Source organism: Hyperolius riggenbachi, chromosome 3, assembly GCF_040937935.1.
Source record: "Hyperolius riggenbachi isolate aHypRig1 chromosome 3, aHypRig1.pri, whole genome shotgun sequence".
Lineage (NCBI taxonomy): Eukaryota > Metazoa > Chordata > Amphibia > Anura > Hyperoliidae > Hyperolius > Hyperolius riggenbachi.
The window spans coordinates 377,716,573-377,741,037 of NC_090648.1; the positions used below are offsets into that span (position 1 = coordinate 377,716,573).

At 44.9% G+C, this 24,465-nt stretch overlaps 1 protein-coding gene across 3 annotated transcripts in view; it reads left to right on the forward strand.

Annotated features, from left to right (window-relative positions):
- Nucleotides 1-23,504, forward strand: part of CECR2 (CECR2 histone acetyl-lysine reader) — a 136,718-nt gene extending 113,214 nt beyond the window's left edge. For 2 of the 3 annotated variants that reach the window (XM_068277263.1, XM_068277261.1), the window contains exons 18-19: nt 13,159-13,255; nt 20,100-20,282. In XM_068277263.1, the coding sequence (XP_068133364.1) occupies nt 13,159-13,255; nt 20,100-20,141 (139 nt within the window). In that variant the 3' untranslated portion in view covers nt 20,142-20,282. Of the gene's footprint in view, nt 1-13,158; nt 13,256-20,099; nt 20,283-21,002 lie in introns of those variants that run through there. The other variant, XM_068277262.1, reaches the window with a different exon arrangement.
- Nucleotides 23,505-24,465: the final 961 nt, after the last annotated feature.

Below are 24,465 nucleotides of genomic sequence, written 5' to 3' on the forward strand. Positions count from 1 at the left end.
AGGACAGTATAGGAATCCCACAAATTACCCCATTTTAGAAAGAAGACACCCCAAGGTATTCCATTAGGAGGATGGTGAGTTCATAGAAGATTTTTTTTTTTTTGTCACAAGTTAGCGGAAATTGATTTGAATTGTTTTTTTCCACAAAGTGTCATTTTCTGCTAACTTGTGACAAAAATAAAATCTTCTATGAACTCACCATACTCCTAACGGAATACCTTGGGGTGTCTTCTTTCTAAAATGGGGTCATTTGTGGGGTTCCTATACTGCCCTGGCATTTTAGGGGCCCTAAACCGTGAGGAGTAGTCTTGAAACCAAATGTCGCAAAATGACCTGTGAAATCCTAAAGGTACTCATTGGACTTTGGGCCCCTTAGCGCACTTAGGGTGCAAAAAAGTGCCACACATGTGGTACCGCCGTACTCAGGAGAAGTAGTATAATGTGTTTTGGGGTGTATTTTTACACATACAGATGCTAGGTGGGAGAAATATCTCTGTAAATGACAATTATTTGATTTTTTTTACACACAATTGTCCATTTACAGAGAGATTTCTCCCACCCAGCATGGGTATGTATAAAAATACACCTCAAAACACATTATACTACTTCTTCTGAGTACGGCGATACCACATGTGTGACACTTTTTTGCAACCTAGGTGCGCTAAGGGGCCTAACGTCCTATTCACAGGTCATTTTGAGGCATTTGGATTCTAGACTACTCCTCACGGTTTAGGGCCCCTAAAATGCCAGGGCAGTATAGGAACCTCACAAGTGACCCCATTTTAGAAAGAAGACACCCCAAGGTATTCCGTTAGGGGTATGGTGAGTTCATAGAAGATTTTTTTTTTGTCACAAGTTAGCGGAAAATGACACGTTGTGAAAAAAAAAAACAATACATATCAATTTCCGCTAACTTGTGACAAAAAATAAAATCTTCTATGAACTCACCATACTCCTAACGGAATACCTTGGGGTGTCTTCTTTCTAGAATGGGGTCATTTGTGGGGTTCCAATACTGCCCTGGCATTTTAGGGGCCCTAAACCGTGAGGAGTAGTCTTGAACCCAAATGTCTCAAAATGACCTGTGAAATCCTAAAGGTACTCATTGGACTTTGGGCCCCTTAGCACAGTTAGGCTGCAAAAAAGTGTCACACGTGGTATCGCCGTACTCAGAAGAAGTAGTATAATGTGTTTTGTGGTGTATTTTTACATATAACCATGCTGGGTGGGAGAAATATCTCTGTAAATGACACATTTTTGATTTTTTTTACACACAATTGTCCATTTACAGAGAGATTTCTCCCACCCAGCATGGGTATGTGTAAAAATACACCACAAAACACATTATACTACTTCTCCTGAGTATGGCGATACTACATGTGTGACACTTTTTTGCAGCCTAGGTGCGCTAAGGGGCCCAACGTCCTATTCACAGGTCATTTTGAGGCATTTGTTTTCTAGACTACTCCCTACAGTTTAGGGCCCCTAAAATGCCAGGGCAGTATAGGAACCCCACAAGTGACCCCATTTTAGAAAGACGACACCCCAAGGTATTCCGTTAGGGGTATGGTGAGTTCATAGAAGATTTTATTTTTTGTCACAAGTTAGTGAAAAATGACACTTTGTGAAAAAAACAATAAAAATCCAATTTCCGCTAACTTTTGACAAAAAATAAAATCTTCTATGAACTCATCATACACCTAACAGAATACCTTGTGGTGTCTTCTTTCTAAAATGGGGTCACTTGTGGGGTTCCTATACTGCCCTGGCATTTTACGGGCCCAAAACTGTGAGTAGTCTGGAAACCAAATTTCTCAAAATGACTGTTCAGGGGTATAAGCATCTGCAAATTTTGATGACAGGTGGTCTATGAGGGGGCAAATTTTGTGGAAACGGTCATAAGCAGGGTGGCCTCTTAGATGACAGGATGAATTGGGCCTGATCTGATGGATAGGAGTGCTAGGGGGGTGACAGGAGGTGATTGATGGGTGTCTCAGGGGGCGGTTAGAGGGGAAAATAGATGCAATCAATGCACTGGGGAGGTGATCGGAAGGGGGTCTGAGGGGGATCTGAGGGTTTGGCCGAGTGATCAGGGCCCACACGGGGCAAATTAGGGCCTGATCTGATGGGTAGGTGTGCTAGGGGGTGACAGGAGGTGATTTATGGGTGTCTCAAGGTGTGATTAGAGGGGGGAAATAGATGCAAGCAATGCACTAGCGAGGTGATCAGGGCTGGGGTCTGAGGGCGTTCTGAGGTGTGGGCGGGTGATTGGGTGCCCGCAAGGGGCAGATTAGGGTCTAATCTGATGGGTAACAGTGACAGGTGGTGATAGGGGGTGATTGATGGGTAATTAGTGGGTGTTTAGAGGAGAGAAGAGATGTAAACACTGCACTTGGGAGGTGATCTGATGTCGGATCTGCGGGCGATCTATTGGTGTGGGTGGGTGATCAGATTGCCCGCAAGGGGCAGGTTAGGGGCTGATTGATGGGTGGCAGTGACAGGGGGTGATTGATGGGTGGCAGTTACAGGGGGTGATTGATGGGTGATTGACAGGTGATCAGTGGGTTATTACAGGGAATAACAGATGTAAATATTGCACTGGCGAATTGATAAGGGGGGGGTCTGAGGGCAATCTGAGCGTGTGGGCGGGTGATTGGGTGCCCGCAAGGGGCAGATTAGGGTCTAATCTGATGGGTAACAGTGACAGGTGGTGATAGGGGGTGATTGATGGGTAATTAGTGGGTGTTTAGAGGAGAGAATAGATGTAAACGATGGATTTGGGAGGTGATCTGATGTCGGATCTGCGGGCGATCTATTGGTGTGGGTGGGTGATCAGATTGCCCGCAAGGGGCAGGTTAGGGGCTGATTGATGGGTGGCAGTGACAGGGGGTGATTGATGGGTGGCAGTGACAGGGGGTGATTGACAGGTGATCAGTGGGTTAGTACAGGGAAGAACGGATGTAAATAATGCACTGGCGAATCGATAAGGGGGGGGGTTGAGGGCAATCTGAGCGTGTGGGCGGGCGATTGGGTGCCCGCAAGGGTCTAATCTGATGGGTAACAGTGACAGGTGGTGATAGGGGGTGATTGATGGGTGATTGATGGGTAATTAGTGGGTGTTTAGAGGAGAGAATAGATGTAAACGATGGATTTGGGAGGTGATCTGATGTCGGATCTGCGGGCGATTTATTGGTGTGGGTGGGTGATCAGATTGCCCACAAGGGGCAGGTTAGGGGCTGATTGATGGGTGGCAGTGACAGGGGGTGATTGACGGGTGATTGACGGGTGATTGACGGGTGATTGACGGGTGATTGACAGGTGGTCAGGGGGGATAGATGCATACAGTACACAGGGGGGGGGAGGGTCTGGGGGGGTCTGGGGAGAATCTGAGGGGTGGGGGGGTGATCAGGAGGGAGCAGGGGGCAGTTTAGGGACTAAAAAAAAAAATAGCGTTGACAGATAGTGACAGGGAGTGATGGATGGGTGATTTAGGGGGGTGATTGTGTGCAAATGGTGGTCTGGGGGGTGGGCAGGGGGGGGTCTGAGGGGTACTGTGGGCGATCAGGGGGCAGGGGGGGGCAGATCAGTGTGTTTGGGTGCAGACTAGGGTGGCTGCAGCCTGCCCTGGTGGTCCCTCGGACACTGGGACCACCAGGGCAGGAGGCAGCCTGTATAATACACTTTGTAAACATTACAAAGCGTATTATACGCTTCCTATCCGGGGATCGTCGGGTTAACAACCCGCCGGCGCTTCCGATTGGCCGGCGGGTTGACGTCGCGGGTGGGCGGAGCCTATTGCCGGTGGATGCGCGCGCATCCCAGCGCGCGATCCCCGGCCAGAGAGTGCCCCAGGACCTGACGCCAATCTGCGTTACGTGGTCCTGGGGCTGCCACTTTGCCGCCGCCAATATGAAGTAGGCGGTCGGCAAGTGGTTAAAAGACATTCATCTGCAGATCAGACAATTATCTGCAGATCTGAAGATCCATCCAGGTGGATCTGATCTGCAGATGAATGTCCGTTAAACAAGGTGTGTATGAGATCCGCAGATATCATAGACTATGATTGCAATTTGCTGAAACTGATCTTTTGCAGGAACTGATCTTTTGCAGATACTGATCTGTTGCATGTGTACAGTGCCTGTGTACAGCATCTTGCAAAGATTTTTATCTGATGGGGAGTTCAGCTCAATAGAATAGACTGTGTAGAATATAGCTCTCATACTACATGGAAGGGGGTAAATTTGGTCTGTGATCTTTCATTTTCCGAAGACTTTTATCTGATGTGTATACCCACCTTTAGTAGTCCATGCTACAGCAGTAGCGTGCCTACTTTGAAAATTTTACTTGCTCTGTTTGAGCAGTGTAGCTTAGTGAATCAATCCCTACTGATTTGTCTGTGAGCCAGATGCAGCCATCAAGAGCCACATCTGGCTCCCGACCCATAGGTTCCCTACCCCCAAGTTGACCCAAGCCTGTAAGGCCAGAAACCCACTAGCAGCCTTTTCTAAGCGCTAGTGATTTGAAAAAGCTCTTGCTAATACAATGCTATGGGGGATTTTTATAAAATCACATCCCTCTAGTGGGATCACACCCATAGTATTACATTAGCAAGAGCTTTTCAAATCACAAAGCGCTCAGAAAAGCTCTCCTAGTGGGTTCCAGGCCTAAGGGCTCTTTCACACTACAGGCAGCGGTGAAAGGCTAAAACGCTGCGTTTTGGCTGCAGGCGTTTTCAAGGCGTTTTGAAGGCGTTTTAACGCCTATACATTACAATCAATTGTAATGAGAAACGCCGCGGTAGGCCCAGAAAAAGCGCCTGGGAGCGTTGAAACGCAACGCTCCAAAACGCAGCGTTTAGTGTGAATGGTAAAATGAAAGTCTATGGACTTTCTTTTACCTAGGAAAACGCCAACTTCGGCCGTGGCGTTAAAACGCCGAAAAAGCTCTCTGGTGTGAAAGGGCCCTAAAGGGTTTTTTTGCCTTCCTCTGGCTCAACTGTGGGAAAAAAATTCCCTCCCAACTCTAGGTGGCAGTCAGATGTAGACCTGTATGCAATTCACTTATTCTCCGGAGTTTACTCCTATGTGATATTTGCAAAACTTGTCAATAAAATACCTCTTAAGCCTCTAGCAAGCAAGAAAATACTCAGAATAATTTTAATAGTACTTTTTCACCAACTTTTTGGTGTATTCAATTGCAAAGGGCTGAAAAAATATTTTAAATACACAATTACATTCTTACTCCTTGGAGAAAACGCAGGAGAAAAAGTTAATTGCTGGATCAACTCTGCCAGGAATTACCTTTTTTAAAGCATGGGTATCCTTCAATGCGAGGGAAGCATCCAAGCACTTTTTAAATGCAGATACAGAGTTTGCCATAACTACTTCCTGTGTTAAGATAATGCATATTTTAACCATTCTTACTGTAAAGAACCTCCTTTCTAAAGGGCAAAATTGCCATTTACTCAACTGAATGAAGCAGGAAGAGGAAGTGACACGCATGGCCATTGCAAGAGGCTCCTCCAGAGGGGTCATAGCACGACTTTGTTGGAAGTCGTCTGGCTTAAAGGCATGCCCATGAGAGGTGCTCTTAGTCCTTTTAACCTGCCTGGCGTTCTGATTCCCGCGGCCCTGCGGCTGCTGGAACGTTTTTTGCACATTTTTTTTTTTCTTTTCATGTAGCTAGCCTAGCGCTAGCTACATGATTCCCCCCTCCCTGCGGCGTCCCTCCCTACCCTCCGATCGCCGCCGGCGCAACGGCCCGTCCGGAAATCCTGTTCTGAATGGGATTTCCTTGAGGGCTTCCCCCGTCGCCATGGCGACACACGTGACGTCACAGGGAGACCCGATCCACCCCTCAGAGCTGCCTGGCACTGATTGGCCAGGCAGCGCACGGGGTCTCCTCTAGGGGGGCCCTGTATCTCGGTGGATCGACGGCGAGCGGTGCCGATCAGGTAAGGCACGCAGCAAGCAAAATGCTTGCGTGTTTAAAAAAAAAAATTTCAAATCGGCCCAGCGGGGCCTGTGCGGTGACCTCCGGCATCTCTGGACGAGCCCAGAACGCCAGGGAGGTTAATGATTCCAGCCATTTGGTTGAGGCAGGGGAAAAGAAAGTTGATTTAAAGCTAATGGGAACCCATGTGTAAATAAAAAAAAAAGTCAGATACTCACCTAAGGAGAGGGAAGGCTCGGTCTTAATGAGCCTTCCCTCTCCTTTCCCGGTGCCCTCAGTGCTGCGCTGGCTCCCCCGTTCAAATCTCTCGCCGCGGGGATTTCGAAAGGCCGAGTCCTCATGAAGACAGGTGGCTCCACACTGCATATGCGCGAGTGCGCCATGGAGGGCGCTCATGTGTGCGCAGTGTAGAGTGGCCCGTATTCGGGAGGACTCGGCTCTTGAAGCATTTCCGAAGCCTCCCTTCTGGGAGACAGCAGTATTTGACCGAAACGGTCGAATACCGGTACGGAGGAGCCAGGACAACAGCAGGGACCGGGAGAGGAGAGGGGACGCTCTATGGGACCCAGAGCCTCCCAATCCTTAGGCAAGTATCTGACTTTTTTATTTAAAAACGGGTTCCCATTCACTTCAAAATGTCATTTTGTATTGCAATGGAATGTGCACTTGTGACTCAAATTATGCATTCGATAGGACATATCAAAGGCGTCACTTCGAGACTTTGTTGACGAGAACTAGCCTTGAGCATGTGTGTGTGTGCCTCGGACCCAGGATCTGTTGGACTTATATCCCTCCTACATAGATGTATTATCATTTAAATATATGACTATGGTAGGGACTAGATTGTGAGTCCCTCTGAGGGACAGTTAGTGACCACACAATATGCTCTGTACAGCACTGCGTAATATGTCGGCGCTATATAAATACTTAAATAAATCAAAATAAATGATCTCTCCCTCCCACTTACCTAAACCACAATATATATTAAAATGGGAGCAATAACTTAACATAGAACTAGAACCTAAAGACCTACAATACTTGTGGAAATTTACCCCCAACTGCTCTATCAGCGCCTCTGTCATAGAAACACAATACAAAATACTGATGTGCTGGTATTTGACACCAGAACACCTAAACCAATTGAATCCTAGCACTAAAGGCTTATGTTTCCGAGCATGCGGACAAAGGGAAACATCTCCCATGTATGGTGGTCATGTACTAAGGTCTGCAGGTTCTGGATTAGAGTATATTAAGTTATATACACTACTACTAAGCTACAGATTCCTAAACTCTCTGAAGTTGCACTGTTTGCTTGAAGCCTCCTGAATTATCAAACTCCCAGTATAAACTGCTTATGCATATCTGTCTGGCAGTCTAGAGGGTGATGGCAGGCTCCTGGAAAACCTCTGCCTAAGGCTACATACACACTTGAGATAAGTCTTTGGAAAAGGCAAGATCAGACTAATTTTACCCCATTCCATGTAGTATGAGAGCCATACTCTACACAGTCTGTTCTATGGAGCTGAACTCCCCATCAGATAAACATCATTGCAAGATGCTGTACACAAAGATGCTGTACACATGCAACAGATCAGTATCTGCAAAAGATCAGTTCCTGCAAAATGCATTCATAGCCTATGATATATGCAGATCCTCATTGTTTAACAGACATTAATCTGCATATCTGACAATCATCTGCAGATCTGAAGATCCATCCTGGTGGATCTGATCTGCAGATGATTGTCCATTAAACAAGGTGTGTATGAGGATCTGCAGATATAGACTATGAATGCATTTTGCAAGAACGGATCTTTTTCAGGAACTGATCTTTTGCAGATACTGATCTTTTGAATGTGTACAGCATCCTTGTGTCCAGCAAAGATGTTTATTTGATGGGGAGTTCAGCTCAATAGACTAGACTATGTAGAGTATGGCTCTCATACTACATGGAATGGGGTAAAATTGGTCTGTGATCTTGCCTTTTCCAAAGACTTTTATCTCAAGTGTGTATGTAGCCTTAGCGTTTGCCAACGTTTAAAGCTAATTTGAGTTATGCTCTTTGTTTTGATAGAATGAGGGCTATTGTAGAAGACTCTCTTCCAAAATTTTGAGAAGGTATGGAAACCCTACTTTCTTAATTACTCCCACTGGCTTCCGCAGTCCCTCACCGAGGTTTGATGGGAGCGCCCGCTCTTGTGGGTCCCCGACAACTTGCATTCGGTTAATGAAAAAAACTTGTGGCAGCTTGGCAGATTTCTTTCCTCTCCCCTTACTCTCTCTACTTCTCTTCTTTCTCTCTCTTGCATATAGTCTCATGTCCCTCTCTACTGGGATATGTTCTAATTTGGTTATATTATGTTGTTTGTTTGTTGTTTTTTTTAATAGGGTGGTGGTGGTGGTGGTTGTTGTTGTTTGTAAAGTAATGTACTCAGTGTTTAGATGAGAATACCCACCGATTCTGCATGGTGTCTCTTGTAATATGACAAAAATGGCCCTATGTCGACTTTAAAGAGAATCTGTAATGTGAAAATTTTACATAAATAAAACGTACCAGCTTGTTTCTTTGTTTTCTCCTATCCCCCTCTGTGACATATTTTCGCTCTCCGCTGTTTACTTAAAGAGACTCTGTAACAATTTTTTCAGCCTTAGTTCTTCTATCCTATAAGTTCCTATGCCTGTTCTAATCTGCTCTGGCTTACTGCAGTCTTTCCTAACTGCACTGTCTCTGTAATAAATCAATGTATCTTTCCTCTGTCCTGTTTGTCGGGCTAAAGCTTGATTGTGTGGAATGTGCAGGGCTGCTTGTGATTGGTAGAAGCGATACACACCCTCTGCAGGCCCCCTGCATACTCTGAGTGACTCACACACTATGCTTAGCTGAGCCTATTAGAAGCTGGTTAGTTTGTTTGTAAACACTGCCTAAAACTGTTAATTACAAGTCAGGATTGCAGCAGTGAGTGGCAGAAACAGCACAGAGGGGCACAGGAGAAAATAATGAATAGAATGGTATGCTTTTTATTGTAAGAATATTAGAGTACAGATTCTCTTTAATGATAAAATCACTGTTTTTATCCATTGTTTTTGTAAACAATGAAGATGGCCACAGTGGCTCCTCTCAAGCCTGACTAGACTGCTGGAATGTTACTGCCACTTGTTGCCTTAGCTGTTTGTCTGGGCTTTGAACTGAGCTTTCTGCACTCACAGCTGTTCACAAGGTCACAGCTCCATGAGCTGCAGACATGCTGGCTGTGAGCAGAGACCTTGTCTGTGACTCATACACACAGCACACACACACAGAGCCTGCAGGGGTGTGAAGGGGGCGTGCATAACTTCTCCCTATCACAGCAGAGGCTCCCTCCCTGGTTTGACAAAGCTTGACAAAGGAAAGATTAGATATATTATAGAGACAGTGCAACTTGAAAAGGCTGCAGTAATTCAGACCACATTAGAACAGGTATAGGAACTTATAGGATAGAAGAAATAAGGCTGAAAATGTTGTTACAGAGTCTCTTTAAAGGACTTACGAGGCCAAATTATTAAAAAAAAGTTAAAGTGAAGTACCTGCATCTCTTTAAAAGACACGGAGGGCGCCCTCCGTGTCATTCCGCCGGGTCCCTACCGCTCAATAGACCCCCCCCGGTCTGTCACGACCGCAGGGCCTGGGGCAGGCTCTCCTGCCTCTGCCAATATGGCTGCGGGAGCTGGCCGTGGCTGCGCAGTCCGCACCTGCCGCGAGTGCGGCTGCGCAGCTTTAGGGTCAAGGAGCGGATGGCGTCCTCCGTGTCTTTTAAAGAGATGCAGGTACTTCACTTTTTTAACTTTTTTTTTTTTTTTTTTTTTAATAATTTGGCCTCGTAAGTCCTTTAGGCCCCGTTCACACTGCATGGAAACGCGTGCAGGAGGCAGACACGCACGACATCAGACAGTGCATAGAGTGCACTGTCTGATGTTCACACTGCATGCGTTCCGGACCTGTGCGGTCCGGGAACGTATGCTGCATGCATTTTTTTTGTAAAAACGCGTGGCTGTCCCATTCACTTTTCAGTGATGGGATCAGCCACGCAACGCACACAAACGCGGATGGCGTGCGTTTGCATGCGTTGCGTTCCGCACGCATGGCCATCCGCGTTTGTGATGTGAATGGGGCCTTACGTTTTCAGTATATGATGCCTTGGTGCTACTGACATCTGACTGTATGTGTGGAAATGTTTCCGCATTGTGCGGATTTGTTTGTAACTTGTAGTTTTCTGTTTATTATTTCCCCCTTTCTTTCCCTCAACTTTATATGCTGCTGATAAATTCTGTTGTGATGTAATAGGAGTTGAAAATATAATAACTTTTTGTATTGGAAAATGGTATCCTGATAAATGAGCTAATATACTGTACTTTCATTACTGATTTAGGTATTTTTCCTTCATTTTATAATACTGACATTTTCCCCTCCGTATCCTTTATAATAATCCCTAAGGCTGCATTTCCACTTGTGCGGTGCGAATCGCCGCGGTAAAAATTCGCATGCGGATGCGAATTTCGCATGAGAGTCCATGCGAATTCACATGGATGACGATGTATGCGAATTTAACCATGGCAGTGCTGGTGTGCTTTTCCATTGTTTCTATGCGAATTCGCATGAAAATTCGCATACCCAAACCTCATGTGAATTTCCTATTAAATACATTGTATGCGATTCGCATAGCGGTATGCGAATTCTGATGGCTCTGCCATGCGAATTTTTTCTGCACAGAAAAACACAAAGGAATCCTGACAAGTGGAAACAGTCCCATTCACTTGTATTGCTATGCGAATTTGCATGCGAAAAACGCATGCAAATTCGCGATAGTGGAAATGAGCCCTCAGTGTCTCTGCGTCCCATGTCCGTGTGTGTGTCCCTTTTGCCCTCTGTGCATGTGCAGGGACGCATGGACACTGAGGGGGAGTGACGCAAGGCAGTGGTTCTCAAACTTTTTTCCGGGTCAAGGCACCCTTGATGACTCAAACTTTTTCGAGGCACCCCTTGATAAAAACAGTTACCAAAATGCAAGCTCATCATTTTATGCATCAAATATGGCCCAAGAATATGCATTACAAACACCATATTGACATCTCCCTTTTAGTTACATGGCATCCTAGTTAGGCATCTAACTAGCAACCCTTTAGATAAGCATTATCCTGGATTCATTTCTAGTGCCCCTTTTTAGTTATACAGTTTCCTTTCTAGGTCGTCGGTGCTCTTCTCATAATGGTAGACAAAGTACCTATTTAGGTAGGCAGTAGCCCCCGATAGATGGGCTGCATGCCCTTTTAGGTATTGAATGACAACTATTTAATTCCCCTGACTTGCTTTAGTCAGGCACCATCTTTTTCAGACTCTGCCTAATTATGGACAGAGTGAGGGTGCTTGGGGAGCAGAATGAGGGTGCTTGGGGAGCAGAATGAGGGTGCTTGGGGAGCAGAATGAGGGTGCTTGGGGAGCAGAATGAGGGTGCTTGGGGAGCAGAATGAGGGTGCTTGGGGAGCAGAATGAGGGTGCTGGGGGAGCAGAATGAGGGTGCTGGGGAGCAGGGTGAGCGTGCTGGGGGGGGGGCAGAGTGAGAGTGGGTGGCAGGGTGAGTGTGCTGGAGTGAAGAATGAACGTGCTAATCTGGGAGAGAAAGATACAGCAGTCACTGATTGTGCACACGTTGAGGAGGCAGGCAGACAGTGTGGGCTGACAGTGTGAGAATTCACATACACGTTGTACCTTGCTCTCCTTGGTGTGCAGAGAAGTCCTGCATGATGCATCATTAGCTCTCCTCTGGTTCACAAACTAGCTGTACTCTGTGGGGAGGCGGGGCTAACTCTCTCTATCCTCTCTTATTGATCCTCTCCCCCTTGCCTCCCACTGTGCTGTCACTGTAGAGGGGGCGGGGAGAGATTTGCTCACGGCGCACACTGGTACGGCCAGTCCAGCATCTAGCTGTAATGCTGAGCAGAGCACAACGGAGTCCTGCGTGATTAGGGACACGTGACTCGAGGGCAGCGCGGCAACCCCGTGAACTGCTCACGGCGCACCAGGGTGCAGTTTTAGAACCTCTGTCGCAAGGGATGACGGGGCGGGCGTGTGCACGGCGGCCGCATGTGCAGTGACTTAGCGTGTTTATAAACGGGCTAAGGTCACTAGTATACAATATAAACTCTTACTTTTTGCCTATACTGAAACTTGTTGTAGTATGTGCTAATCACAATACTGCAAGCGATGGGAGCAACATGCTAGTACTTTAAAACTGAAGAAAAATGGGAATTTGACTATGGTTGAGATACGGAACTATGTCTACTGTAGGAAATGAAGCTCATCTGAGAGACAGTTTGTGTGCATGTTCTGCAGCGCTTTAGAGAGTCCAGAGTCCTATCACTAAATTATTATTATTATTATTATTATTGATTTATATAGTGTCAGTATCTTCCATGGTGATGTACAACAGCATACAGGGTATACAACAGGTAATATAAGACAAGTGGAAAACAGCTGATGCAGTGAACACATTAACTACATATTTTTACACAGAGGTGGGGGGTTGGGGAGTTATGTACACACATTACACTTTATGCTTCTGTAAGGCCCTGGCATATTTAGGAGTATTGCATCCTCCAAGTTACATTTCTCACTGTCCTTTACCAGGGTCACTGTCTAATATTGCTACCACAGTTTGGAGCCCGTTTTGAGGAAACCCATTTAGCCTGCCAGTATGTTCTTTTGTTGTGATTGGAAACAACGACAAACAAGGGGAGCTCATACAAACTCAATGCAGATAGTGTCTTGGGAAGGAACAAACCTGAGGCTGGTGCTGCTGGCCTCTGCGTCACCCACAATCAGTAATGTGATTTATCAGTGAAGAGCCTCCAGAGTCTGGTGTGTCGCACCTCAGACTGGTGCTGCTTTGCATATTTACAAGCTGAGATGGTTAATGAGATGCTACTAATTCTGACTGCCATGCAAATATAATGCAAATTCTATGCAGGTTAGAGTAGTGCCAGTCGAGTGCACTTCCTGTTGATTTTGACTGTCCCTGTTCCAATTTCACGCAATTTTCAGTAAATTTGCATGCCATCTGGAAGTATTAGCATCTCATTGACCATCTCTCGTAACTAGGACTGTCTAAATACGTTGTATTTGTGTTATGTAAATCTACCATTCACTGACTGCCCCTCTTTCCTTCTGCTACCCAGAATGAATCTCCAAATGCAGCTGCCACCTTTCCAGAAGAACAGACCCCACATTCAGGGGGACAGGATGCACAGACCACCCACAGTGCCCCTGGATCAGGTAAAAAGCTGCTATGCATCTTTCTATCAGTATACCAATATCTCACACCAATATAAACTGGCTGTGCCACACACTTGAACAAAGCATGATAGTAGAACAAAAGCCTGCTCACCCAGAAGGGGGTAAATCGTTGTGTATTCCATTGATATGATTCTAGGATTGACAACAGAAGAATGATCCTGCTACAGTACTGGCTCCCCCCGCCTCCCATCACAACTGTCTTGGGGGTTCCCCTTTTTTACATTGCAATCTGCCTAGTGTAAATGTATACATATGTGTAAGAGTTTAAAGTGTTCTGAGCATCTGGAATTATTATTTTTTTTTTTTAGTGAACCTCCCCAGAAGAGGTTCATAAGAGTGTGAAGTTGTGGTGGGTTGGGATGAGCGGCATTTTTTTTCCTATGGGGGGGGGGGGTGCTCCTGTGGCCTCTTGCCTCTTTGTGTATGCTCTGCTGTCAGCGTGATATATGCTGGTGGTGTACAGGTCCTTCTCAAAAAATTAGCATATTGTGATAAAGTTCATTATTTTCTGTAATGTACTGATAAACATTAGACTTTCATATATTTTAGATTCATTACACACAACTGAAGTATTTCAAGCCTTGTATTGTTTTAATATTGATTTTGGCATACAGCTCATGAAAACACCAAATTCCTATCTCAAAAAATTTACATATTTCATTGACCAATAAAAGAAGTTATGTTCAGTTATGCACTCAATACTTGGTCGGGAATCCTTTTGCAGAAATGACTGCTTCAATGCGGCATGGCATGGAGGCAATCAGCCTGTGGCACTGCTCAGCTGTTATGGAGGCCCAGGATGCTTCGATAGCGGCCTTAAGTTCATCCAGAGTGTTGGGTCTTGCGTCTCTCAACTTTCTCTTCACAATATCCCACAGATTCTCTATGGGGTTCAGGTCAGGAGAGTTGGCAGGCCAATTGAGCACAATAATACCATGGTCAGTAAACCATTTACCAGTGGTTTTGGCACTGTGAGCAGGTGCCAGGTCGTGCTGAAAAATGAAATCTTCATCTCCATAAAGCTTTTTAGCAGATGGAAGCATGAAGTGCTCCAAAATCTCCTGATAGCTAGCTGCATTGACCCTGCCCTTGATAAAACACAGTGGACCAACACCAGCAGCTGACATGGCACCCAGACCATCACTGACTGTGGGTACTTGACACTGGACTTCAAGCATTTTGGCATTTCCCTCTCCCCAGTCTTCCTCCAGACTCTGGCACCTTTCTGAATGACATGCAAAAGTTTCTTTCATCCGAAAAAAGTACTTTGGACCACTGAGCAACAGTCCAGTGCTTCTTTGTAGCCCAGGTCAGGCGCTTCTGCCGCTGTTTCTGGTTCAAAAGTGGCTTGACCTGGGGAATGCGGCACCTGTAGCCCATTTCCTGCACACGCCTGTACACTGTGGCTCTGGATGTTTCTACTCCAGACTTATTCCACTGCTTCCGCAGGTCCCCCAAGGTTTGGAATCTGTCCTTCTCCACAATCTTCCTCAGGGTCCGGTCACCTCTTCTCGTTGTGCAGCGGTTTCTGCCACATTTGAGCGTGTCAATTATGGCCTTCTGGACTGCAGTCAGGTCGGCAGTCTTACCCATGATTGCGGTTTTGAGTAATGAACCAGGCTGGGAGTTTTTAAAAGCCTCAGGAATCTTTTGCAGGTGTTTAGAGTTAACTAGTTGATTCAGATGATTAGGTTAATAGCTCGTTTAGAGAACCTTTTCATGATATGCTAATTTTTTATAGGAATTTGGGGGTTTTCATGAGCTGTATGCCAAAATCATCAATATTAAAACAATAAAAGGCTTGAAATACTTCAGTTGTGTGTAATGAATCTAAAATATATGAAAGTCTAATGTTTATCAGTACATTACAGAAAATAATGAACTTTATCACAATATGCTAATGTTTTGAGAAGGACCTGTTAATTGGTGTATGGGCAGCTGACAGATCTCTCTCTTATCAGATTCGATAAGAGAGAGATTTGTCTCTTGGTCGAATCTGCCTATACATCGCTAGGTGTATGGCTACCATTAGACACAAAACACAGACATAAACCCACTTATGCTAAGTAGTGTACACCCCACAAATATTATTACTAATAGCTGAACAGCTGAAAGGTTGGGGGGCAAGTCTCTCTCCTAATTATCTTCCCTTATCAACAGCCGTGCTGTTTGACAGAAAGCCCAAAATAGCAAGAGGCAGGAATCGGCTTCATGCTTACTTTTGATATTTTCTGTGCTTACTGTGAAATCCAGCCCCGCGATCCCGTCTCTTACTCCAGTACCATCGGGGAATAATCACCTCTGATGGCTTGTAAGGCTGAGCGAGCTGACGTTAAAAGACCGGTTGCTAGATCATCAGATAATAATGTGACAAAGCGCGCCAATCCTGTCTAATCTGGCACCGTTAGCATTCGGGGAATCATCGCATCCGATTGATTGAAATACGGTGAGCAGACTGACATTAAAAATTGCTCACCCCACTCCTGACAATTGTGACTTATGCGCAGTCACCCTCCAATTCCTGTTCCCTTTGCCGCCGTTTACCATTCAGCCTCAGACCCTGAGAGAATCCTGAAGGCAGTCAGCACTGCAGGCAAGGTAACCTTTTGGATTGGTTGGTGAGTCCACACAGTCCAATTTTGATTGTATGTACAATCTGTGATCTCCTTTAGAGACCAGGTCGCTACCACCGATCCGCAATTAAGCATGCAAATATTCTAACTCTAGCTAAATCCTGTAGAAAGAAGGGTTAATTTACAACCTTTCTAGAGATAGCAAAACTAACAATAGTAATCTCAAAACGGTTATGGTAACGCTCTCACAGGAATCGTGAACGCTTTGCAGAGATTTCTGTCCTGGTCAGCCTCTATTGCTAATACTCTTCCATAGACCCTACACAAGCTTGCAGATCAGGCTTTTGAGTCTTCTGACTGGATTAGATGCATGGTTGTTTGAGATGCAGATGTGTGATTCAGACTCTACTGCAGCCAGAGAGATCAGTAGGATAGCCAGGCAACTGGTATTGTTTAGAAAGGAAATCCTCCATATCCCTCTCACTTCAGGCATACTTGAAGGTTTGTGGCACATAAGACTTTGAGGCTTGGAACACACTAAGGCCCGGTTCACATTAGCGTTCGCTATCCGGATTTTCCGGATCTGATCCGGACCGCATACTGTACAAACGGAACGTACGTTCCGCATAGCAATGCAAAGGCTATGCGGACGTTCACATGCGTACGTTCCGTACAGTACGGAGCCGGACCAGATCCGGACTCCAGACACTTTTCCAACATGCACTATTTTTTGTGTCCGGATCTCCGGCCCACACACCCTGACCGGAGCCTGACCTGAGCCTGACAGCACCATCAGGAACACAGAAACCAATGGGAAACGGAAGGCACAGAACACACTGCCTGCAAAAACCTGACGTTCTACCCCACTTCTTATGCGTATCGAAGCGGCCATTTCGGATGGGGACACATGGGCCAAGCATGTCTGGAGTGGAGCAGCAGTGACAGACGTGCTGGAGCTGTTTGGCAGAATGTCGGGGGTGGAGGTGAGGCCTACAGCGGAGGAACCTGATTGTACATGTGCACCAGGTGCACCTTCTGCTGACCCCAACATTTTTTTATTTATATTTAACTATTTTTTTCCACGGATCCGGATGGCAGCCTGATGCATGCCTGATACAAACGGACCGGATCCGGATCGGAACCGTACGGTTCTGATCAGGATCAGGTCAGGATCCGGTCCGTTTACTTGCCAAAACGCAAGTGTGAACGGGACCTTAGCAGAAATGCTGGCGTTGCGGAAAACACAGCATTTTTGCCGCTAATACAAGTCAATGGGCTGCATAAAAAAAACGCATATATAAAAAAATGCATATGCGTTTTGAAACGTGTTTTTAAATGCATCAAAAGCGCACATAATGAAAGTCAATGGTAACGCAATGTATTGCGTTTTGTATGCGTCCTCCTCCTCCCCCCTCCTCACCCGTCTGACCACTGTCACAAAAACAGCTATTTCAACTATGAGATGCGGATAGTCTCGGTGAGGTGGCAAGCTGTGTGTACATCCACTCCAGAGGCCAGTCTGCCTAAGTGCTGGGAGTACCGTCCATGCACCAACAGGGGAAATCTGTCTAGTCTCCCTGATGTCAGAAATGCCTCTGTCTGGCTGTCAGATCCACAGGCAGCAGCATTCTCTATAATGGCACATGAAACACAGGCTGCTCATGGCTCACACTACACAGATTTGCAGAATTTGTAGCAGAGGTTGAACAATCTAAAGGCTCATACCCACCAGAAGACAGGGCCGGCCTTAGGTTTCACGGCGCCCTGAGCGAAACCTGATTTTTGTGCCCCCCTTCTTCCTCTTCCCGCTGCCTGTGGATCTGACAGCCAGGCAGAGATGGTACTCCCAGCACACAGGCAGACCAGCCCCGGACTCTGGAGTAGATGCACATGCTGCTCGCAGTCGCCACCTTGGAACAGTGATTTCCTTGGGCAGCATTCCCAGTAGGAAGGGGTAGTGAGTACATGGTGGTGTGATGAAAAATATTACCGCCTATAACATTTTGTAACTTGCTGTAAAGCGCATGGGCGCTGAATAACTGCACATGCGCACCTTCTTTCACTCATCCCTGGTGTAAGATTTTGCAACCGCCGGTGCAGTTTCCTGTACATCTACTCCCAAGCTGTGGCAGGTAGAAAAGAGATTCGAGACGCAGCCGCCGGGGAAAAAAAGGGATAAGGAGTGGAAGGGACAAATCCTAGCCTGGCACTGCAGTAAGACTCAACTGAGGGGCAGGATTGCGCTTATGGAAGTCATGGACGCACAAACTTACTGGGGCAACACTGCTGTCCACAAATAAAGAAAAGTGCATGTGCAGAGGAAGTATGAAAAAGTAGTATTGTGAGGTAACTATGCATACCTATGGGGAAGAAGTAAGAAAGAGGATCTGGTTGGTCTGCAGCAGCAGCTTCTGCATGTTTCTATGTACAAAGAGCTGCTGAGAATGATTCTCTACCTCTCATAAAGACACCTCGAGTGGAAGAGCTGCAGGCAGAGAGCTGTATGACCCCCCCCCCCCCCCCCCCAACCCCCTCCTCCCTGCCAAACATTACAACAACTTGTTCAGGAAGACGGCAGCATCAGGAGGGAGGAGACTGTTACAGAGATTGGGGGATGAGTGACTTCTATACAGAAAGTGTTCACCTGCAGGAAGCTGAGAAGCAGAAAGCAGTCTGACGTTCCTCTCCTCTACTTGGTCTACAGTGCTCTGCCCTCACTCTTCCCTTCCCTCCAACGATGTCTTGCCTCTCTCCCCTTGCTCACTACTTCTCTGCTCTTCCCCCCCTTTCTCCTCCCTCCGCTGCTGTCTCCTATCTCTCTGCTCGTTCTGTCAGTCAGGAGTTCTGTCAGTCAGGAGTCTTCATCATTCAGACCATTCGCTGCCTGATGAGTCATTTGTAAACAGCAGGAACTCTCGCGAGCACTTGACACAAAAAGCTCTCCCAATGTTCTTTGCGAGCCTGGCGGGCAGTTGCCGGCAGGCTACGTCACAGGAGGGGTGGGGTTTGTTAAAAGATCAATGTCATAAATGTTATTTACATGTTTTGAATCCTATATTGTACACTTTTTAACTATGATTTTTAACTAGAATTCAGTTGGTAAGTTTTAATATTGAGAGTTCAGTTCCTCTTTAAAGAACAAGGGGCACCCATGCTAACCTAGAAATAAAAAACACATATATAAGTAGATAAATACTACTTCTACTTAACAGATTTATTGTGCTATCCACGTTATGATTCCTGTGAATTTTATAAAGGAAAAGCAGAAAATCCTATTCTAGGCAGTGGCCATTTTGCCAAGCTAATGCTGACATCATATCCTCCCTGACTCTTGTTTCCCCCCTCCCTTCTCTTGCTCATTATGTATTCATTAGCTGCCCTTCTCCCAGAGTCTTCAGAAACTCCCACTGCGGTGTATACTAGGAACTGCACTGTTTTTTTGTTTTGTTTTGTTTTTGTTGGTTTTTTTCTTCAATCGCTGAGTCACCTCAGCCTTGCTTGTACACACAAGTCAGCAGAGGTGTTTCAGATAAGAAGCTAGGCAGGGAAATTAATGTAAGAGGAGGAATATATTATAGATAAAAAGAACCCCCAACATTCAACTGTTTGGCACTGACTAATAAAGGGCCAGTGCTCCTAAAGTATGTGATAACTCCAAACCATAACAGCAGAAAAAGTTTTGCAAGTTTTGAATGCAGGATTAGCATCTTTATCACTTAATACACTCAGACCAGTTGCTGTTGAAATTTGATTTTTATGGTGACAATACCGCTTTAAATTTTTTATTTTTTTTTCCCCATGAGGCAGAAAATACCAGAATGTGAGATACAGTAGGCTGTAACTTTATTCAGGCAAACTCAAGCAAGCACTTGAGTTGCACTTTTAGGTATTAACTAAATGAAAGATCAGCTCTGATATTCTTTCCACATATCTTGAAGTAAACCTGGAAATACAGGAAACGACAGTCAGGCCAGAAGTTTCATCCTTCATACACCCACTTCCTGTAATTGCAGCTATATACAGTAGAATGCTTACTTTAATGCAGATACTGGAGTGTTTCGGGGTCTCCTCCTTTCTGTAGGGTTGAGCTTTGGTTGTATTTTACTCCTGTGACCACAGGAATACAAGCTGCAAGTATGTGTTGACTAATTGTTAGTATAAAAAAAGTGCCTGATTTGTGCATTAGTGTTTTATGAAGTTTTTATGTACGTTTTGATATTTTTCTCTTTGGTTTTGCTCTGTTTCTGCAGACCTCCCACCCTATGCCTGACTCCTTTGCCCTTTGGCGATAGATTTATCCTGGTATCCTTTGTTTAATTTTTTTTTTCACCTCAGAAACCCCTCCCAGTTCCAGCATAGCCCTTTTTGAATGTTTCTAGATTTTAAATGAAGCCTAAAATGTTTTACGTTTTTGCTTAATTAAATGGCAAAATACCAGTTTCACCAACTCATTGATTATCATATCCTTATTAGCAACCTCCAGCTGGCTAACTCCACTCCCTTAGCAGTAGCATACAAGTGTCAGTCTGATGCCACATACTTCAGATGTACAGCTATGTTGAGCTATCAGTCAGCAGGGAGGCTGAAGGTCACTAAGGAGGCATTAATCTATGAATTTGTGCAGCAAACATTTTTCTCTTTACTTTAAATGTATCAAAAATAATTAAAGATAATGTTCTATTAAAAATGCAAATAAAAGCTGTGCCTCAACTGGGACTATACAGGGGGACTCCATGGAATGTCCTGATCTAGGCCATAAAAATTATAATATTACAAACTCCTTTAAAATTCAAATTTTCAGCTCCTCATAATTGATTTGCGATGAAGAGTTTTAATACCTTTCAAACATAAGGAGTCAAATCTAAAATGCTTGACTGACAGTTGTCAAGACTAAAAGGTTTAGTTCACGTCTGAGATGTCATGGAGTTTTGACTTTAACCTGTTTGTTGTGTTTTTATGACTGGTGCACTGCTAATTCTGACCACTAGAGGGGTGAATTCACTTTAGCATCTGCTACTACCTCAAAGTAACAGCCTCTGCTACCTGCACACTGGAACCTGTTCTGCACTGCCTATCCATGCATGTGATTTTGTACACTGGACATACAATATTTTTGTTTTATAGGTGGTTTACTATCTTTCTTCTTTCCACAGAGTTAGTGTGAAGGATTTGGCAGTTCTACATTTATGAAGCATAAAAGGGAACAAAGCCCACCGAACCAAGATCCCCTTGCCCATTCTGGGTCTGTGCCTTCTGGGATCACCTACCAATGTGCCCTACACTTGTGGAACTACTGCAACATTCCTCCTGCCCCCGTGGGGTGCCTTCTTCTAGATCAGCCTCAGAATGTGGTTGGATGACACTGAATTGCCTCCGTGGGGGCTGGCATATAGGCCCACTATTCTCAGGAAGTGAGGAGTGTGATGCCTCTGAGCACCCGCCACCTCTGTTTACACACTATGATTTGCTGCCTTCATCCTCTCGTCTACCCAATGTCTGTACTGGAGTTTTGTTTTTGTTTTCTCTTTTGGAATTATGGTTTCCAAGAATGTATTGTGCATAACTACAAAACATGACTTTCCTTGCGGTGCTTTGTGACTAAGCAGAATAAACTTTCCAGAGCCACAGGCTGGATTCACATGGTTCAAAAGCAGAACACCTAAAAAAAGGGCTATTCTTATGTAGATACTAGTTGACACCTAATACCTCTGGGACTAGTCACTGGTTTCTGAAAATGGGCACAAGTTGCTGGCTGACAACTTTCTATGTAAATGAGATGTTAAGACTCCTGTGTTTTAGGTCATGCCAGCTAAGGCAAATATCAGCAGATACCTTTGTGTAAAATTGCCGCTATTCTTTGCAATCCATTTTATTACAGACTGCAACAGATCCAGTGTTTCATACTCTGATATAAAGAAAGACAAACCTGATAGTTTGGTTGCAGAGAAGAATTATCAATGGGGCTCATGTTTCAAGACCTAACTTAAATTGAAGTATGCATTTGCAGAATACAAAGAAACCCTTCATTTTTTTTTTTTTAAATCTCTTGTTCGTAAACCTGCTGAAGGACACCAAACAGTCATACTGGCAAAAATGAATTTGTTTATCACATTCTAATATAAACTTTTTTGTTGAACCAACTTTGGATGATGAATTTTGTAGAATTGAAAAACTGGGTAAGATTCCGGTTTTAAAAGTAGTGCAGTTTCAGTTGGATATTTTTTCTTCTTTAAACCTTAAAACATATTTTGCCACTAACAAAGTGACTGACTTTTGAAGTTCAGATAAAGTGAAGGAATACCCAGGAATTGATATGTACCAGGAAGTCTGGCTTATAGTGAATTACATGAGCTATATCTGGCGTTCATCCCCACCATTAATTAGTAATTTTTTCAGAGATGCCATTCTGATGCTATGTACTTTCAGTCACCACAAATGGCAACTGTCTTGTATGCACAAGTGTCACCTCAAATCTGTCTCTTCTGCCCTATTGCAAATCTGTGGTTAAAGGTTATGGTTATTCTCAGAATCGTTGCCAGAGAGATGCCTCTTGTCCCCCTCTCCATAAAATCGTGCATGCTACTAATCGGTGAGCGGAGCAGTGTGTCTGTACGGCAATAATTCATAAACTGTTGGCCAAAATCCACATGAAAGATCATTTTGGGTGACAGAACCCTGTACATGTGTATGTGAGATCTTCTGGGTGCTTTAGTACATACTATATAGATTCCTACTAAATCTTCACTTTATTTGAAAGCCTGAGGCCACTTGGATAGTGTTAGTGTTTATAAGGATACAAAATGAAATGATCTAGCTGAAAGTACCTTATTCTCCTTCAGTTTCTCCCTGACGCGGATACATGAGCACCTTTACATACATAACTTATTGTACTTGCATTTGACAAATGCAGCATATTTTTTTATGTTCTCCGCCATCTGCGACTGAATAAAGGCTCCCCATGGGCTGCCTGCAGTGTCCAGTAGGGGGATTGATGAATGGGACATCGGCTGTAGGCAGAGATAGGTCTTCTCCAGGATTACAACTTTATTTCACTGCTGATCTTTGATATCTTTGCCTGTATATCTGAAAAAATATTCGATCTTTTTTTAACATACAAATTAAGATAGGATTGCTAGTTTATTGGGTTGTTTTTTTTTAGTACATTGAGCACACCACCTGGGATTATTCAGGTCACCAGTAGTGATAGAAGTATGGGCTTTGCCATAGCTGATTTTTACTGTTCCCGATTGCCGTGATTTACCTTTTACAAGCAAGCAGACTTATGTTGCCATCCGATAGCTGGGATAATTGCTCCCTAAGGGTCGGTTTATATTATAACTGTGTTAAATTTTAATTAAACACACATCTGTTGCAGCAAAGATGCCATTTATTTGCCTGAATGGCATTGTATCTGCTATAAATGCATGCAGCAGTGTGTTGAGTACTGCATTGGTCGAAGTGAAAGCTGCCCCATTTAAAGGGAACCAGAGAGGAATGGAGCCTGGAAAATGAAAAAAGCTTTTATACATACCTGGGGCTTTTTCCAGCCCCATAAGCCTGAATCGCTCCCACGCTGCCATCCTCCGTTTCCTGGAACCGCCGTTACCGGGCCCACACTTCCGGTGGACGCGGACAATTGTCCGCATCACAGGGGCTCCCTCCATACCCGTACGCATGCGGCTGCGCGGTAGGTAGCCTCATGAGTACTTGCATAGAGGGAGCTCCGTGTGATGCGGAGAATCGGCCGCGTCCGCTGGCCGACTCGCGGCAATGACGTGACCCGGTGGGAGCGATCCGTGCGTATGGGGGTGGAGGAAGCCCCAGGTATGTATAAAACTTTTTTTAATCCTCTCTGGTTCCCTTTAAAAGCATGGCCCATATGCAAGTTTTTTTCCTAGGTGATATTTTGATACGTCGATAAAATGCTTTTTAAGCCACCAGCAAGAGCGACGATACTCAAAGTAATTTTGATAGTCCTTTTCACCTAATTTTTGGTACTTTTTCAATTGCAAAGTGCTGAAAAGCTATTTTAAAGAGAAGTTATCTCCTAGGAAGTTATATTTTAAAGAGAAATTATCTCCTAGGAGAAAACTTAGGATAAAAAATAAATTGGATATGGGCCCCCGTGTCTGTATAGGTCCATAGTGCATTAGGTTTAAATGCAAATGGGGTGGAGATGGTGTAAACTGCTCCAGAGTAACGATGGTCATGTCTAGGAGAATGCCTGGAGAAGCAGTGATCAGTTTCAGAACCGAGATGGCGTGACATGACATCTTGGGGGGGGGGGACAGCGGGAGCACAAATAGCGTGCGCGTGTGTGTGTGTGATGGAGAACTGTACTTAACAAGGATGGGTTGCAAGAAGGGGTAACCAACCACATCAGGCAGGTGAATATTCCCAAACTTGTCTCGACTCTGGTGTTCCCAATCATACGTATGGTCACTCTTTATCAAAAGGGATGTGGCACTTGCTGTGGCTAAGCCACAGGGGTCCAACATCACTCCTCAGGGAGGGTGAAAAGCACAAAGGGTTACGAGGCACCCAAAAGGATGTAAAATAGGTTTAACCAATTTTATATATGTTTGGGTGCCTTTTAACCCTTTATGTGATCAGTTT